The sequence below is a fragment of the Canis aureus genome, chromosome 9 (assembly GCF_053574225.1).
Source record: "Canis aureus isolate CA01 chromosome 9, VMU_Caureus_v.1.0, whole genome shotgun sequence".
Lineage (NCBI taxonomy): Eukaryota > Metazoa > Chordata > Mammalia > Carnivora > Canidae > Canis > Canis aureus.
The window spans coordinates 40,291,198-40,309,127 of record NC_135619.1 but is presented as its reverse complement, the minus strand read 5'-3'; the positions used below and the strand labels follow the sequence as shown (position 1 = coordinate 40,309,127).

At 37.0% G+C, this 17,930-nt stretch overlaps 1 protein-coding gene across 11 annotated transcripts in view; it reads right to left on the bottom strand.

Moving 5' to 3' along the window:
* Positions 1-2,558: 2,558 nt before the first annotated feature.
* SYT16 (synaptotagmin 16) overlaps positions 2,559-17,930 on the bottom strand; it is a 234,343-nt gene continuing 218,971 nt past the window's right edge. For all 11 annotated transcript variants that reach the window (XM_077909555.1, XM_077909554.1, XM_077909557.1 and 8 more), the window contains one exon: positions 2,559-14,336. In XM_077909555.1, the coding sequence (XP_077765681.1) occupies positions 14,023-14,336 (314 nt within the window). In that variant the 3' untranslated portion in view covers positions 2,559-14,022. The remainder of the gene's footprint in view (positions 14,337-17,930) is intronic.

The following is a 17,930-nucleotide window of genomic DNA, read 5'->3' as shown; positions in this document are numbered from 1 at the left end:
TCATAGAAGATTGTTTTCTACCCTTAATAAGACATTATGTTAATAGAGCAACTTCTTTTCCTTCTTAAAAGCGTTTTTATAAAGGTCTGTACCTGGATTTTACTGGCATTGAGAAATTACCTCAAAGTTCTTTATATATTTTCCTAATTGTGTTCTCTCTGTGTCCTCCAAAGTAAGTATGATCCTCTGAACTAAGTTGTTTCATCTTTCCTTAAAATACTCCTCTACCTCAGGTAAAAAGTAGCCTCTGTCATCACATGCTGTATCTCTATGGAGCAAAAAATTAAAAGTTAGAAAAAAAAAAAAACCCTCTTCGGAGAGCAGCTAGCTAACTTAACCCATATGGACAGCATTTCTAGTATAATTGAACAGAAGAGACTAGGAAACCTCTTTCTCTGTTGTCAATATAACTCACCAAATAATTGCCAAATCCCCTCTTCATCTGGGACCACCTCAAGAAAAATAACAGATGTGAGAAGACATGATGGAAAAGTCAGGGTAATCTCAAGATCATGGAACTACTTGGTGGCAAAGACAGAAATAAAGCACATATATGAGTTTAATCTTTACCGGACTATTTATGTCTGCAGATACAATTTTATGAGTACTTCAATTCTCCTGGGAAGTGATCAGAGCACATCTTCCACTAAATATTTTGGATTTTAAAATTAAATATTTAAATACCATACAGTCCACCTTAGAATCCATTTAAACTGTAATCATCTCACTCAAGACAACCCTTGAATCTTGTCCCTCCTTGAGATGATCACAGATGTAATGCTAATCCTGTCTCCTACCCCTTATCTTTTTGCTGAAAAGAATGAGATGCTTCATTATGTAGTAGAATGCATATTAAAATTCATCTGGACTTCAGATTATCACCCAAGATTCCTCTTGAGCCATGTCTCTGCATTTCCCTGGAGAGACTCTAAGGAAACTGTAAAGAGACTATAGAGTTCACAAGACATATGATGTGATTTGATTCATCAATAAAATGTTACTCAAGATATTTTTTTAATCACTACAAAGGACTTTAAGAACCATAGTCATGGATAACCATCTCAAGTATTTTAACGTTTAAAGATGAGTAACATCCCTGTTGAAGGAATGTCAGAAATAGCAATTATTTGTCGAGTTTTTGGTTCTGTAGATGATTTACTTTAAAACTCTATTCCCTCTCCAATATTCTGTTTCTGCTTACAATTTTATATGATTTACTTTGGTGTTTTTAACAGGTCACGTATGTATCTAGTGCACATACGCATGTAGAAATGCTCCATCCTACTCAGGGCTGTCAGACTCTGCCCTGTGGCTCTGGAAACATCAACTCAAGTGATCTTTATTTGTGAAAGCACCCCTGAACAGTGTAGAAATGCTCTAAGATAACTGGTGTGAGCAACTAAAATCCTTAGTCAGCCTGTAATGTTCTAGTGTCACCATGGGTTAGGAAGAACTGAAGCAACAAATGAGCTTACAGTTAGCAGGTTTTCTTTAAATAATCGCCACTCCTACAATATTGAAAATAAGATAGTTTTTTAAAAAAGGAAAAAACTGTGTGTGCTACTGTGTAGAAGATTCTCACCAAATGGATTCATTTGCCTGTACACACAAACTATAGTTCCTACCCTTCTTAAATGTAGGTGGAGCCATGTGACTCATTCTGACCAAAAGAGTTTAGATGGAAGTGGCAATCATTGCCTCTAAGCCTGGTTCCTTAACTGTACATTTGATTCTCATGCTTTTTCTTCCTCCTCCAATTTGCATCGCCATATATCCCTTCAGAGGCCCTAAGGACTCTGGGATGGCTATCAGTCCCTGAGATGCTGCTAAGAAAGAAAGCTGCATGGGCAAAGAACATCCTAGGGAGAAATGAATCTATCTTATGCAGACTCACTGACATTTAGGGTTGTTTATTATAATAACGAGTAGCATTAATTATTTCAACTAATTCAATATGCAAAAATGGTAAAAATAGATTTCCCCTGAAACATCTAGAGAATGTTTTGTTTGTCTATTTGTTTTGGGGATGTCAATGATGTTTTTACTGCTATGGAGGTCTGACCATAATAGCTCTGCCCTTGTATTTCTAGCTCACTGCACCACAGCTTTGTAAACATGTTTGAACTGGATATACACAGAGGGGCCAGGACTCCTGACAAAAGCCTCCCTGCTGAACAATTACGTACCCTTTTGTACAGGATACCTATATTTTGCCTTCTCAGAATCCTCTTCAGGTGCAATTTAGTTATTTCAGGTGATCTTTATGTATTATAGCTCCTTACTTACCCAATATTCAATACTTTAACATTTGAGTTAAAATGTTGATTCATATATGTGTTCAACATAAAAGCCTAGAGCATCCTAAAATGAAAATAAATTATAGGGGTCATAAATGTAATATCATTCTAATATATATGTCTGTAGTTGGCATGGTTTTGGAGTTAATGGTTTCTGTATATACTAAAATAAGCAATATCATTCAGACCCATAAAATTTGCATGTTGATGCTGCAAAATTGTATCTTTTTTTAGCATAAAAATTTCACACGTATACATATAAGCCATCTGCTTAAACTTTATTGATAAAACCAGTAGCAGCAGTTTTACAAAATTAGAATGATTTTCGGTTTTGAACTATCATGAGTTCAGTTGCAGCAGACATTTTGTACAAACTGGGGCTAATACTTCTATGTTTCTGCTTTAAACAAAAAGCAATTCGAATTTATCCTCATGCATTTAAATATCTAATACAGAAATAGTTTTTAGGCTGCATAAAATATGCTTCCAACATCACTGTAAGACAGAACATCTGCTTTAAGCATTATTTGTACCAGAAAAACAATAATTCTTCTAATCACAAACTTATTCTCTATCACAGGTAAACAATTTTAAATTTTCTAACATACTTTCAAGGGTGTTTCTATCCCAAGAGTATGGATATTAAATATTTCCCTGGCTTGCCCAGTAATAACACAAGACATAACAGTACAGCCAAAATACATTAAAACCACTGTTATGAAATCTTGAACATTACAAAAGGTAGAAAGGTATAACAGTTTTTAAGTTTAGCAATTAAAAAAAATTTCCAAACCTTTTCCTATACACTAATTATTCATCAATAGAAGTAATTTTAGAAATGGGTGGGTCATTACATTCTATAGCTGTTTGTTTTGGTAACAGCTGGAGATACATTCATGCTTCTTAAATAGAAGACACCGTTAAGTCAGTAAGTCATTCTGTGAGGAACACAGGGACACCTACATGGAATGTTCTGAAGATTTCCGAAGTTTCTAACATGAGAGTTCTCAACCCTTTGGAGGAGAAAATCCTTTTTGTTTCTCCCTTGAACTCCTGGACCACTCAGAGATTGCTTCTCTCTTGGAAAACTTTCGAGAAGAAAATATGACAGCAGCCCTATCTAGAAATGCCCATGAAGTAATGGGACAGGTTTGGGGCAGCTCCTACCTTACAATTAACAAGTCTGGCCTGAGACAATGGATTTGCCTATGGAAGCCTTCTTTTGACTTAGAAATTTGAAGGAAGACCAGATTTTAAGCCACATTATGCTAAATTGTCCCCACAAGTGAAATCCATTAAATTATTGACCGCCGTTCACAGCCACCAAAAATTCAGGACAGTTGATTGCATGTAATTCATTAAAGTAAACATGAGATAGAAAAGATACAGGATAACAATATTAATACATCTCCAGCATCCAGCTGTGAGTTGAACTGAAATACAAAGTACACTCCCTGCTGAGAACAGTGTGCTCCATGTAGGGTAATATCTCCCCAAAATAGTTACATATGTTCAAAATGAATGAATCATTCACATTTACTTTTTTTTGCATGCAAGTTCTTCAAGGACACCCATCAAAAGTTGAGATTTAAAGGAAAACCAATAAAATATTTTAAAACAACAGAGTTGCACACAGTATGCATATGGTGAAACATAAAAGTGTGAATGTGAACAACTGTTTCGGATGCCATATGAAGACCAAAAAAAAAAAAATCGAGAGTCAGATTTATCTTGCACTGTGAACACCAAATATTGCTATGAAATCTTGGATGTACCTTGAAAATGTTTTTTTTTAAATCTTTACTTTTTTTCTAGGAGATGATAAATGGTATTTAGGAAGAAAATGATTATATGTGGGTGAGGAAAGTCACTTAGGAGGGGAAAGCTGAAGAAAGTTAATTCTCCAAGAGAAATATAATAATGTAGATTGAAGGACATTTTCTGGTGGGGGAAGTATCTTTCCAAATACTGTATTCAAATTCCATTTTGTGAAAAAAGAAAAAGTGCTATTCAACTTAATACTTTCCCTGTACTCAAAGTTAAATTGTTCCAAAGAAGAAAGATCTATGTTCAACTCGAAGATTGGCAAGCCTGCCAAAACAATGGATTTACAATTTGTTCCGTGGTCAGGGTATCTGAACAAAAGAATTTGAACCTAATACTTTATTTCTAGCTTCTCAGAGGCACAATGGTTAAAGACCATTTTGCCTGTAACTTTTAGTCAAATAACTGGCACTCTATGAATATAGCTCAATGACTGGCAGAGATCTAGAAGCGTCAATTACTTTGATATATTGACATATAGAACTGATTTCACTTTCAAATAAAAACAAGAAAATATCTCACCGCCCTCAAAAACTCTCAGTTCTGCAAAGTGTATTTCTATCTATTACCTTGTTATGCCTGTGACCCCCATACATAGTGAGGACTCTGGTCTGAGTGTTTGTGATATTAATGAAGGAATGAATGAATCTTATAACAACACGGTGAAAACAAGTAAAATGAGTATTACTATTCCCAGCTGACAGATGCAAAATTGAAGGCTTAGAGAACCTGTGACTTGACATTCATTTTAGAGCTCATTAGAGGAAGACTTGGTATAGAACATAGGCCTCATTAATTTTAATCTAATCCAATATTCTTTCCACAACCACACTCATCTCTGCAACAATGCCTCGCTCCACAGGTGCTGCAGCTACAAAGCAAAGGGCAATCAGTGCACATGAAAATGTCAAAATGTTTCCCAGATATTGATCATCAGTCAGGTCCTCCAATTCACCCAGTGTGATTATCAGTGTTATCACTCCAGTATCCACTACTTGTTCATTCAGCCTATGCATTATCCCAGGTCATCCTTCTATTCAAAATTCAGAGTTCCTGTGTGATCCAGATGCTTACATACCACTTTCAGCTAATTTGCACAATTGACTATGACAGGGTGCAATCACGAAGCTTCCTTTCTCTTGGCAGCAGTGGTAAATGTAAAGTCATACAAACTAGTAACAGAAGGTGGTTTTCTGTCATGAATCAGTAATAATGTAATTAGCACTTTTTATCAATGTACATTTAAATCAGTGCTCAACAAGAGAAAACACCACAGAGTCGCTAAATTTGGGGATCATATCCTCATTGCCTTCAGAACTTTCTCTGCTTAGATTCCAACTGTGAAATTACGTAATGTTTTCCATGAATCTTCTACTCAAAGGTGAAGCAAGCCTAATATCACACAGGTGAAATTTACACCGGACTGGAAATTGCTACATGTTACTTGATGCATCATATGAATTAATGCTCCAGTTTTCTTGAGAACATGAACATTGGCAAACTGTACACTGGCAATCAGAACCAAAAATAAACGTAAATAATGAACAGACCAGCACATCCAGACAATGAGATATTATTATTATTCAGCGCTAAAAAGAAATGAACTATGAAGCTGTGAAGAGACAGGAAGGAACCTTAAATGCACATTACTATGTGAAAGCAGCCAATCTGAAAAGACTGTATGATTCCAACTATATGACATTCTGGAAAAAAGCAAGCTATGGAGACAGTAAAGAGATCACTGGTTGCCAAGGGTTAGGGAGGAGGGATGCATAGCCAGAGCACAGAAAATGTTTAAGGTAGTGAAACACCAAGAGTGAACCCTCATGTAAAATATGTAATTTGGATGATAATGCTGTGCCCGAGTAGGCCCGTCACTGTAACATACCCACTCTGGTGACGTATTCCGACAGTGGGGAAGGTTGTGCAAGTATGGGGGCAGGGCATACACAGGAACTCTAGTTTCTACTCAAATTTGCTATAAACCTAAAATTGCTCCCAAAAAAGTTTACTGATTTTTTTTTAAAAGCAAGTAAAATCACAAAGACCATTATGCTTTTTTTCCTAGAAATAGAGGCCAAATCTTATTTCAAAATATTATCAGAGAAATGTCTCGGTCACACTGAAGTATACAAATACTAACTTCTTATTCACAAACTTAAAATAACAAAATCTGCAATATTAAAATTTAAAATTCTGGAAAACATTTTGTGTTTCATAATAATGAAATTTAATTTACATCTGCATTAGTATGGTGGCATAGTAAAAGACTGCAATATAATTTGGTGTAGTTGTGAATTAATAAAGCTTATCATGGCCCACAGGGAAATAGCAATATTAGGAAGCTTTGCTCAAGGTGCTACCTGTAAGAAACTTGACAAACTCTTAAGAGAGACATGTGGCCCTAGAATGTGAACATAGTATACAGAAGAGCTTACATGGAAATAGCATTCTTTTGATGTACATACTACTCACTAGTTTTTAGTGGCAGCCTTTTAATATCTTTTCCCCCCAATCAAGGTCCTTATCAAATAAGAGATGTTAAACTATTTTATTATGGACCATCCACTGGGGCAACACTAAAAGACTATCTTCAGTACGAATTTAGGCCACCAAAGATTCTGACCTGGAATCATGGATTGAGACATATTTAGTTGATATTTAAGATAAGTTTCTATGGTGTTAAAAATTATAAGTATTAAGTCCATACAATAAACTCCTTTGTCTCCTGTTATGAAATTGAATATAAGAGTTTAAGACTATCTGCCAAGGAAGGGATACTCCCAATGTTGACCTTTACCCATTTTACAGGGATGTCCCAAATGTGTTTAGTGTATAATATCTAGGACAAACGTTAATCAAAAGAAATAGATTGGTAAGCAGGAATCTTTGTTTCACACCGTTACCCCTTTATTTGGCAGCTATGGTTTCCACTTCACTCTTTCAAAAAGTAAAAGGTAGCAATGCCTTTTAGCTGTTAAAACATTGAGCTTATAAGAACCGTATTACATTTGTTTGTACATTCCAGGCTCTGACCTGCTTCCTGTTTTATAAAAGATATTCAGTATTCAATTATGTAAGTGAAAAATATTAAATATCCATCTATTTCAAGCTATAACTCATGTCATTACTGGAATGGAATGCTGCATTTCTTCCCTCAGATATAAAGCATCCATTTATTTTGAAGGGAAGCATAGACTGATAAACAGTGCATTTATTTCTTAACCAGAGGCAGAATAATAACTTCCACTTTCCTTAAATCTTCTCCCTTTCAACAGGGAGTAAAAAAAAAATTACAGAAATACATTTGGCAAAAATTAAAGGGTAATAAAAGATCTTATTGTTTACCTAGTTTAAAAAATTGAATATTTAGAAATAAAAGCAATCATTGAGCTCAAACTGTTCTACTCATCTACCATTCTCCAGCCCCTATTCCAGAACCTGGGATAAATATACTCAATATCTTTTGAATGAATAAATTTTAAAACAGTAATCAGATCCTTTAAGGGGAAAATGAAGTAGACAAAAATAATGCATAAATATGGTGGTATCAATGGGCAAGCAGCCTTCTTAGCATCCTCAGAGTAGAGTTGGTAGATAGCATTGCTGCTCAAAGGCATGAAGTAAAAATTCCCATGGAGACAGCTTAAGGCAGCATTAGTGAGCAAGGGAGCACAGGTAGTAACATTCAGGGGTGGTTTATTCTAGGAACGTCCACAGGTCTCGATGACTGCCTCTGAGTTTTTTCTATAAAGCCTCAAGCTGTTTTACAGGTTCCACAGTAGCTATAAATACAGCTGATTATTGTCTGTGTGTCTAGGATACTGCTTGGAGCCCCAGGGGAAAGAAAAACGCCATAGGAGAGGAAACTCATCCAGAGCCTGCAGGCATCCCCAAAGTCACTTAAACAAAGCCCAAACAGGAACTCCCCAGAGAATACCTCCTATGAAGCAGAGAAAAATCAATGTGGAAACAATGTCCAAAGGGGAAGAGGACAGGCCTAGAGTGTTGTTATTGTTGATTCTGTCTAGAGGTTACATATAAAATATTAGACTTAGAAGGAACTTTAAAAGCCTTCTAAGATGATTCTGTGCTCTCCTTGGACAATTCCTTCTCCAATGTGACCAAGGTCCACTGCAGGTCCCGGCTTCTTAGACACTCTCTCCAATACATTCAGTCAATACATTTCACCTCCTTTCAACAATAACCCATAACAAGGAATTCTGCTTTTTATAGCACATGATTGGATCAACTGAACAATTGTTGATAAACATTGTTTTTATCATGATGACTAATTGCTTCAATGTGTAATCACACCATTCCAAAAAGTTGGAGGGGGGAGAAAAAAGATTTTAAGTCCTGTATTATGCCAAATAGCCTGGTGCTAGACCCAGGAAAATCTGATGGACACATTTTGAATTAATGCAAAACAACCTTCAAATCCTTCTCCTTATATCTAAGGTAAACTCTTGTGACTTGATTTAGATGGAAGCTCTCACTCTGTCCACATGACCAGGAAGGGAAGGAACACATATTCTGGATAACTGTTTCTAGAAATCACTCCACAGTCTTTCAACTCCCATCCATTCCCTTTAACTGCCTACGTGAACTGTTCCCTACGTGAACTGTTCCCGACAAAACCCCTCAGCTAAATGATTCTCTTCTAGTGTCCCCATTTCTCCTTAAGTGGAAATCCCAGAACCTGATTCAGCACTTTGGCAGCCTGGCAATCTTGGGGATGTATGCTCATATTTCCCCATTCCAGAATCACATTTGGTTTAAGACATCAAGTAGTGCATGACTGGTTCATGGCACTTTGTTACCCTAAACTTGAGATGGTTTGTTCCTGACCACTTCTGCAGATCAAATGTCCACAAAATTCTCAGGAAATTCTCCTTTTTACTCACAGTCTGAACACTTGAACACAACTCAACATGTTTTCTATTACATCAGCAAATCACTCTTTAAAACCCTTTTCAAGAAGGACTTAATATGAACTCTAATAGAATTCCTTTCATTGTGATTTCCTCAGGGAAACAGTGATAAATGACTCGTCCTGAAAAGAATTATCCAGTTAAACAGATGAGTTTTGATAGCTGCATGAGAACAGTTTTAAAAATTTGCCTATGAAGATATCTTTAGTATAGGCTAAAAAATTGTCCATTTTTAAACGAGTGTCAGTGAATGGACATACCATTTTTAAAAAAAATGCTCATGCCAAAGTTGAAATATGTACTCAAATTGTCACCTGACCAACTCTTTTCATTGGTATACAGTGCTCTGTCCATGTCTGAATTGAAGAGAACAGGGGGTAAAGCAATTTACGAAGACGTGCGCAAGCACCAAGGTTTTGCATCCACTCCAAAGTAAGGGGGTGAAAGATGAAGATTGGTTATTATACATCATTTGGGGTTTATTAAGACTCAATATATCAGGCTTATCTCTTTCTAGGTTACCCCATAAGACTTCTTTTCTTTACAAATTCAGACCAGACTTTATAAGCCTACCCTTTTTAAAATATCTAAGAATTGTTTATATAGCCTTTCTCTGTTACTATTACTTTTGCTAGACAGAAACAAATCTTAAAGGCTTTATTCTTGTTTAAGTATGGTTGGGGATGGGGGAAATTGAATGCTTATTATATGCCAGGCTCAATGCTGTTATTTCATTACCATCTTTTAAAAAAAACCTGATGAGGTAGGTATCACTTTCCATTTTCCAGTTGAGGCATCAGGGATACAGACTGGCTAAGCATTTTCTTAAGGCCACACAGCTGGCAGAGTTCCATTCTAACCCAGGCAAGACTGCAGCCTTGGTCAACTTCATTGAGCTAAACTGGTCTCACTTCCCTCACTTTTAAGTATTTTCCAAAATTCCACAAGTTGTGAAAAAATGATAGCTAGTTAACCTGAAATGTCTTTTGGTTTATTTGTGTACTCTTCTTGAATATATGCCAGTGGAGGCTGAAGGTATCTAGCATAATTATTTATTATTTCATTCTTCCATACTTATGCTAGATGATTTGTCTTTTATAGTTTTGCCTAGCCTTTCTTTTTTGGAAAAAAAATTATTTTTTAAGACAAAATACTTTTGCCACTTCAGGATTATCTATTGTTTGTGTTTGTTGTGGATCAAATGGAATAGAATGCGCTTTTGCTACAGTTCCCTTAAACTAAGAGGAGACACTGCAGGTGCTTTCTGGTCCTGTTTGTTGTTAAAACATGTGCCTCTATTTGGTTTTATGTCATCTACAAATAATCCTCTTCTCTCACTTTTCTGATCTTAACATACTAACTTCTCTGCTGCAAAAGGATAGCCTGGCCTTTGGGGAACCCCACAGTTCAATGTCCACACTGAACCATCAAATTCATAAATTCAATGGCTATCAGAGAATCACGTTTACTAAACTCAATGGTAGTTTCAACTTAAATGATGAGTTACTTGAAAAGAATTTTTGGTTCTCCGATATGAGCATCTAGTACAGCCATAGTGTACATAGATGTGAAGCATAGTGTCTGACCAAGGGGTGTCAACAATTTGTAAAATGCCCCCAAAGCCCCTCTGCTGCAAAGACAGAGGCTATGTTCTCACCACAGCACCTCACACTGCGGAGAACATCAGTGTCCAAGCTCTATCAGTAACTGTCATCAAAGAAAGAGCAGAGTACTGGGTGCCTTAAGTGAAGGACAATGCAGTAGCATGCTCTCTTTGCCCCCTAGCAGTCACAGTGAGGATTCTTTCTCGAACTCTGTGCAGGTGGATGCCAAGAGTAATACATCCAACAGCGGTACAAGTTCTTCTACTGTTAAGGAAGGCAAGACCTCCTTCCAACAGCTATGCTACATCAGCATAAACAGGGGCACAAACAACTGCGCATCACACAGGGAGCCAATGAAGGAGAGAGAAGCCAGAGCAGATGCCTGGCTGCCTGGTGAATGGTCCATTTACAAATTCAACAATAGTCAGAGGGGAGCAGGGAGCACCAGAGCCACCACCATGATTGGTGAGACCAGCACTTCTCAATTCAGTGTAAATTACTGTCCTGAAAGAAGACACACTATAAAGCAGATTTGTATAAACCTAGTGCAGCAGTTACCCTCTATCGTAGTATTTAAAAAGCACTGTCTTCAAGAAAAATCATGGAAAGAACTACTCATGTAACAAATACTGGTGCTTCTTTTCTTCAATTTCAAATGTCTCTATAAGATGTTAATTCTTAGCTAGATAAAATAGGCAAAAGGAGCTTTTCTACCACTGAACCAACTAATTATCTTTCATAACTCTGTTAAAAAGCAAATGTAGATGTGAGAGCTCTAGTGAAAAGAAAAACATGCTGAGTGCATTGTGTCTAGACTTTGCCAAGCAAATAAGGGAGTTGAAATGTACAAAATCAAAAGATCTTACTAAACCAGAATTTCAAGTCAATGTAAAAAAAAAATTCAGCCTCATATTTTAATGTATCTTGTCATTAGCATTTTATATTTACACAGTCAGTTTTAGATTGCTGTATATTCAAGATGTACATGCATCCTACGTGGTGAATAGCACCAACATAGTACAATTACAAAAATTAAAAAATGCTTTTCAGGCGTTTTGTTCCTTAAAATGCTGCACATTCCTGCAACAGTCCCATAAACAGACTATCAGAGAAGAGATCAAACCCAAAAGGATAGCTTCACTATACCAGAAAACCCTAAAAATTGATGGGTCAAGGCAGCAGAAAATGAAGCATAGGTGATTATTGGGCACCGCAAGACAAGGGATGCAGCAAAACAGAGCAGGAAAATATGAGGGGGAGAAATCCAGGATGGTCAGTACAATATATGCAGGTTTTTTTCAAATGTAAATTTTAAAGTGAATGCTGCTTTTATGTTACTGCATAAAGGAAAGCATAACAAGGCTGCTCTACTTCCCTTTAAACACAAGCGCATAAAGAGAGTAAGAGATGTGAAAAGCCAATTCTTTGTGCCGCTACTTAATCAATTGCACTCAGTTCTACTCGATGAGAGCCACACTGCAAAGACCACTCCGCAGTTAATGGATATAATGTTGGAAAAGCACTTTGAGGTCTTCTAAAGAAAGGTAGGGTAAAAACCCAAAGGAGCATGGTTTTATTACTTATTCCCAATAACCGAGCAGTATTAGAGATGAAACTCCCATGACCTAAAAAGAAATTAAGATATTAATTTATTTTGCTAATTCTGATTCTTCCACCTGAAATCACTTCTTCCAAAAATTGGTACTTGAAATCACAGAAGAATTATCCTGTGCCCCCGTCTCTTCTTGTCAGGATAACCATTACATACTGCACTGTAAGGAATAAATATGTTCTTCAAGTGTTACAGCCTACATTTACAATCTGTCAAAATGTAGAGCTGAGGAGGAGTTATGTGTTTTTAACTGTATACATCCATCACTAGCTATCACTCTTCCCACAGACAGCAAAAAGTCAACAATGAAACATAAAAGCTAAAAATAAGTGACTGAGCAATTGCTCAGAAGAGCTGCACATTAGGTGCCATATTACATGTACACACATTTTTCCCTTTTATTACTAACAATTTAAAGTAATTAAAATTAAGGACTCACATATAAGCAAAAGAAAAATAAACAAGCACTGCACAGATATGTAAAAGTCGGTTGGAGATACAATTTCATGCTCATCACTGTACAAGATCAGTGTTCTGAATGGCACATGCCCAGAATGCACATAGTGACTAATATATACTGCCACAAATGCCATGGAAAATGACAATTATAGGCACTTTCAATGCTCAACAAAACAAAACAAAACAAACCCAACTCAGTGTCATTTCATACAAGCTGAAAATATTTCTTCATTCACAGGTATCATAACATGTTTATTTTTCAGAGTCAATTAAATCAACATTTATTAAGGACCCATTGTTTACAATTTACTATGCTCTAATGATGGAAGATAATTACATAAAAAAGAATATGGTTTACATGCAGGTGGACATTCAAAATATTTGTATGAGTATATATCACTGAATATAGAAAAAGTATAATCTAAAGGAGAACATTCGATTCAGAAAATCAACAAATCCATGACTTAAATAGGTTTTTTTGTTTGTTTTTAGTTTTCTTCTTATTCTGTAAGAATTTATGAGGTGAGAAAAATAGCATAAAATCTCTGAAAATTATAAGTTGGAAATCCTACATATTAAAAGGAGACAATGTCTTTCAATAGTATTTTTCAATTGTTTTACCTTCAAAATGATTCATCTAACCAAATCTCATAGGAAACCGCAATACATAAATGAGATAAAGAAAGGTATTTAATGAACAAAAATTTGTTTTGTAAGTACGAATTTATAACATTTATTTGTTAGGTAAATAAGGAGTTTTCTTCATAAAGAGAAAAATGTAAAATAGGGGATTAAGGATGACAGTTACATTCTCTTATGAGCCTAGGCATCTTATTCATTTCTGCAGTGGGGAATTTTTGGCACCATATTAACAAAATTCTGATTGATACACATACCTGGTTATAATAGTGAGATTTAACAGCTCCCTTGCAATCTCAGGTGACTCTTCAAGCAAATAGAGACAGCAAGAGAAGCTTCATTCCACTGACTGAACCCAGACTCAATAATATATTAACACAAATTAACTCATCATCACTGTTCCTAACTGTGGTTAATTTTCCATAAAGTACACTTGACCGTGTATGTGGTTTTTTAAAATTACAATAACTGAACCAAATCAAACCTTGGAGAGACCCAAAGATCCTGCTTAGAATGTCCCAGAGGTTAGTAGATTCTAATACCTATTTGTAAGCCTGTCTTTCAAATGCCTACCAGCATGTGCTGGGTTGGTATCAATGGCCATAACACTGGTCACTGGGGCAGATGTAGCATGCAAATGCCTGTTGGCAAAACTAGGATTCGAGCAAGGTGTGCCACCTGCAGATTTGCTGACCTTTGGTTTCCTTCATTTCCTCCCAATGGTCTTGTTCCTCCTCTCCACTACTGTTTTGGCCCAGAGCAATCCAACCAATCATCTCTTTACGCTTCATAGTACGCCTGTTATAAACGGAAATCATCAATGTGACATCAGAGAGCTGAAAGAGGGCCACCTGGAAAACAAAGGTTTCCTTATAGACAGGATTGGGTTGACCACGTCGAATGGACGTCTTACAACGGGACATCTCTTGACCCACAGAATTGAGAAGAAAGAGCTTTCCATAAGTATCTAAGGAAAAAAAAAAAACAACAGAAATAAGAAAACACCAGAGCTCTGTTCCACTAGTTTTGCTGTAATATTTACACAGGCTCCAAATTTTTCCTTTTTAACATACTGTTCAGCATCCTTAGGCCTGGTGTTTGCTGTAGGACTAACGTACTTCCCATGAAGGAAAGGGATCATTACCTTCAATGTTTAATGTTTCCTGCAGCCTGCTATGGGTACCTTGCTGACATTCATTAGAAGCTCTACATGTACAAAGGTGTATACATGCATAACCACAATGCTATTTGTGGGCATGCATGGTTCTTAAATAAATAAATAAAATGTCAGATAAAGGGCTAGTTTCCAAGATCTATAAAGAACTTATTAAACTCAACACCAAAGAAACAAACAATCCAATCATGAAATGGGCAAAAGACATGAAGAGAAATCTCACAGAGGAAGACATAGACATGGCCAACATGCATATGAGAAAATGCTCTGCATCACTTGCCATCAGGGAAATACAAATCAAAACCACAATGAGATACCACCTCACACCAGTGAGAATGGGGAAAATTAACAAGGCAGTAAACAACAGATGTTGGAGAGGATGCGGAGAAAAGGGAACCCTCTTACACTGTTGGTGGGAATGTGAACTGGTGCAGCCACTCTGGAAAACTGTGTGGAGGTTCCTCAAAGAGTTAAAAATAGACCTGCCCTACGACCCAGCAATTGCACTGTTGGGGATTTACCCCAAAGATACAGATGCAGTGAAACGCCGGGACACCTGCACCCCGATGTTTATAGCAGCAATGGCCACAATAGCCAAACTGTGGAAGGAGCCTCGGTGTCCATCAAAAGATGAATGGATAAAGAAGATGTGGTTTATGTATACAATGGAATATTACTCAGCTATTGGAAATGACAAATACCCACCATTTGCTTCAACGTGGATGGAACTGGAGGGTATTATGCTGAGTGAAGTAAGTCAGTCGGAGAAGGACAAACATTATATGTTCTCATTCATTTGGGGAATATAAATAATAGTGAAAGGGAATATAAGGGAAGGGAGAAGAAATGTGTGGGAAATATCAGAAAGGGAGACAGAACGTAAAGACTGCTAACTCTGGGAAACGAACTAGGGGTGGTAGAAGGGGAGGAGGGCGGGGGGTGGGAGTGAATGGGTGACGGGCACTGGGGGTTATTCTGTATGTTAGTAAATTGAACACCAATAAAAAATAAATTAAAAAAAATAAATAAATAAAATAAAATGTGGATGAAGATAAATATGTACATTTGCTCTATGTGTATTTTTCTTTTCATAATCAAAATACTATTTTATGCCTAGATTAAAGAGTATCTTCTCTTCTCACTCCCTATATACAATATTCTTTCAATCACCTTACCCACTCAGGGACAAGTACCAAATCTGTATCTCTGGCCTAGGCTTCTCTTCCAAACTCAAGCCATACTTATTTCTTCCTGTGGACATAGATTCCACACGTGTCTCGTTCATCATGTCCCCAACTCTTAAAAACTTTCAGCTCCAGTATTCCCCATCTCTGCAAACAGTAGCATCATCCACTCAATTATCCAAATCAGGAGTCAGGATGACATTTTTGACAAGCCTGCCTCCTCACCCCTAGTCCAGCCAATCAATTACCAAACTCTGTTGATTCTGTATCCTAAATAGCATCTAGGGCAGCCCATGTCTTTCCATCCCCAAGGCCCCTGAACTCAGTGTGCACGGCAAGCTCCAGTCACAAGCTTCCATTGCCTACATCACTGCAGGTCTCCTCACCCATCTCCCATCACCAGGCTGCCCAATCCCACAGTCATAGGGAGCTCTGTAAAATGCAAATCAGTTTATGTCACTCTCACTAATAGACAAAACCAATAATGCCCACTAATCCCAGGGTAAAAACAAAATTTCTTGGTAAAGATTACTTACTCTGACCCTTTACCTTCCAGTTTCACTGGGTACCACTGCTGCCTTTATATATAGCATTCTCACTCCACTGAACTACCTTCATCCCTCCAACCCACCTTTCTCTTTCCCTTTCACTTCTGTACCAACTGTATATACTCTGATACCACAAGTGATATCCACTTTCCCATTATTTCTGTTCATTAGTTGGGTCTGGATGTGGCTTTAGCCAGGAATTTTTGCTAACCACTTGTCCACATCCTGACCTGATCTGGTTAAGATAACCCCTCTGTGGGCTTCATCAAAACCTAGCTTCAGATTATCCCAGGACTTAGTACCTAGCATTATCACTGATTGCTTACTCATCTGCAAGGGTTTCAGTTTGAAAGAGGAAAGGCCTTGTTTATGACTGTACCTCTGGTTCCTGGCCTAGTATCTAAAACATGGTAGACATTCGATATATATTAAAGATTCTGTAACATATATACGTGACTATTCAGCAGGCTCAACTTTCTTTTTTCTTTTGGTCTTGGGTTTTTAAACTTGCAAAATGAAGATAAACCCCTTGGTTTTATCACCTTTGCACTAGAATGCTATAAAAATGGTGACTAGCCTCATAAATTTAATGATTTATAGAAAGGAAAGAAAATATCCAAATTTTACTAATGTACTCTATTACTTCTGCTAAAATTCCTGAATAGATAATTATAAAGATAATTATCCTTGAAGACAATTATATTTATATTACAATCACTTAAATTGACAATTTCTTGACCCTCTCTCAACTATAATTTTTACCACTACTTGTGTGTGTCCTAGTCTTAAAAAAAAAAAACCTAAATGTTAGGGCGTTTCCCAGATTCTGTCATTCTGTACATTCTGTTCAATGCAGGCTGAAAGCTGATTAGTGTTTACTGCTCACTTTCCCACCTAACAACCAGTCAAACTTTTAAAAGTGTAAATCCAGATCTCTGTAATTTACTGTTCTCTACAAGAGCATTGTAAGATAGGAAACAAATTACAACCTGCAGTTTTCTTTCTATGTTGATCTTTTTCTATTCCGGTTTGATGTGTTATTTTATTCACTTATCTGCTGAGAAACACAAGGTGTGAAATTACACTTCAGGTGTGAAAACACTTCTCTGTCTCGGAAACAGGGCTCTCCACTCTTCAAACTGCTCTACAGAGAAAGCTGTCAGAAAACCAGCAATAGGGGAGTGAATCTGTGTTTCCGCAGCTGTACAGCTACATGATTCCTATAGGAAAAGTTCAATCCAGTCACTGTACTGCTCTGGCAATTCTTTCCCCTCAGTTATGGCAGTGGGAATTGAGTTAATGTTGCAAACAAAGACCTGCTCATTTCACAAAGTGCAATTTCAATCTTTATCCTGTCACAGATCACATTCTAATTACAAAAAAGGCCATTTACTACCAAACCACCATCACCGAAGCTGAATTATATGTGTATGACAAAAGGGGAAAATAATCATTTTATCAACAATCCAGGCTGAGGGCACCTAACCAGAAGAAGGGAAATGTTGCTGATTGTTCCAGCTCAGAGGGAATCTTTCCTCTATAGTAATACTGTGTTTACTTTTCAGTGTCCAGAGCAAAGGCTGTGCCCAAGAAAGTCTACCTATGAGGAACAATGCAGCGTACACCTGGGGTCTTTTGGGATTCAATGACTTATT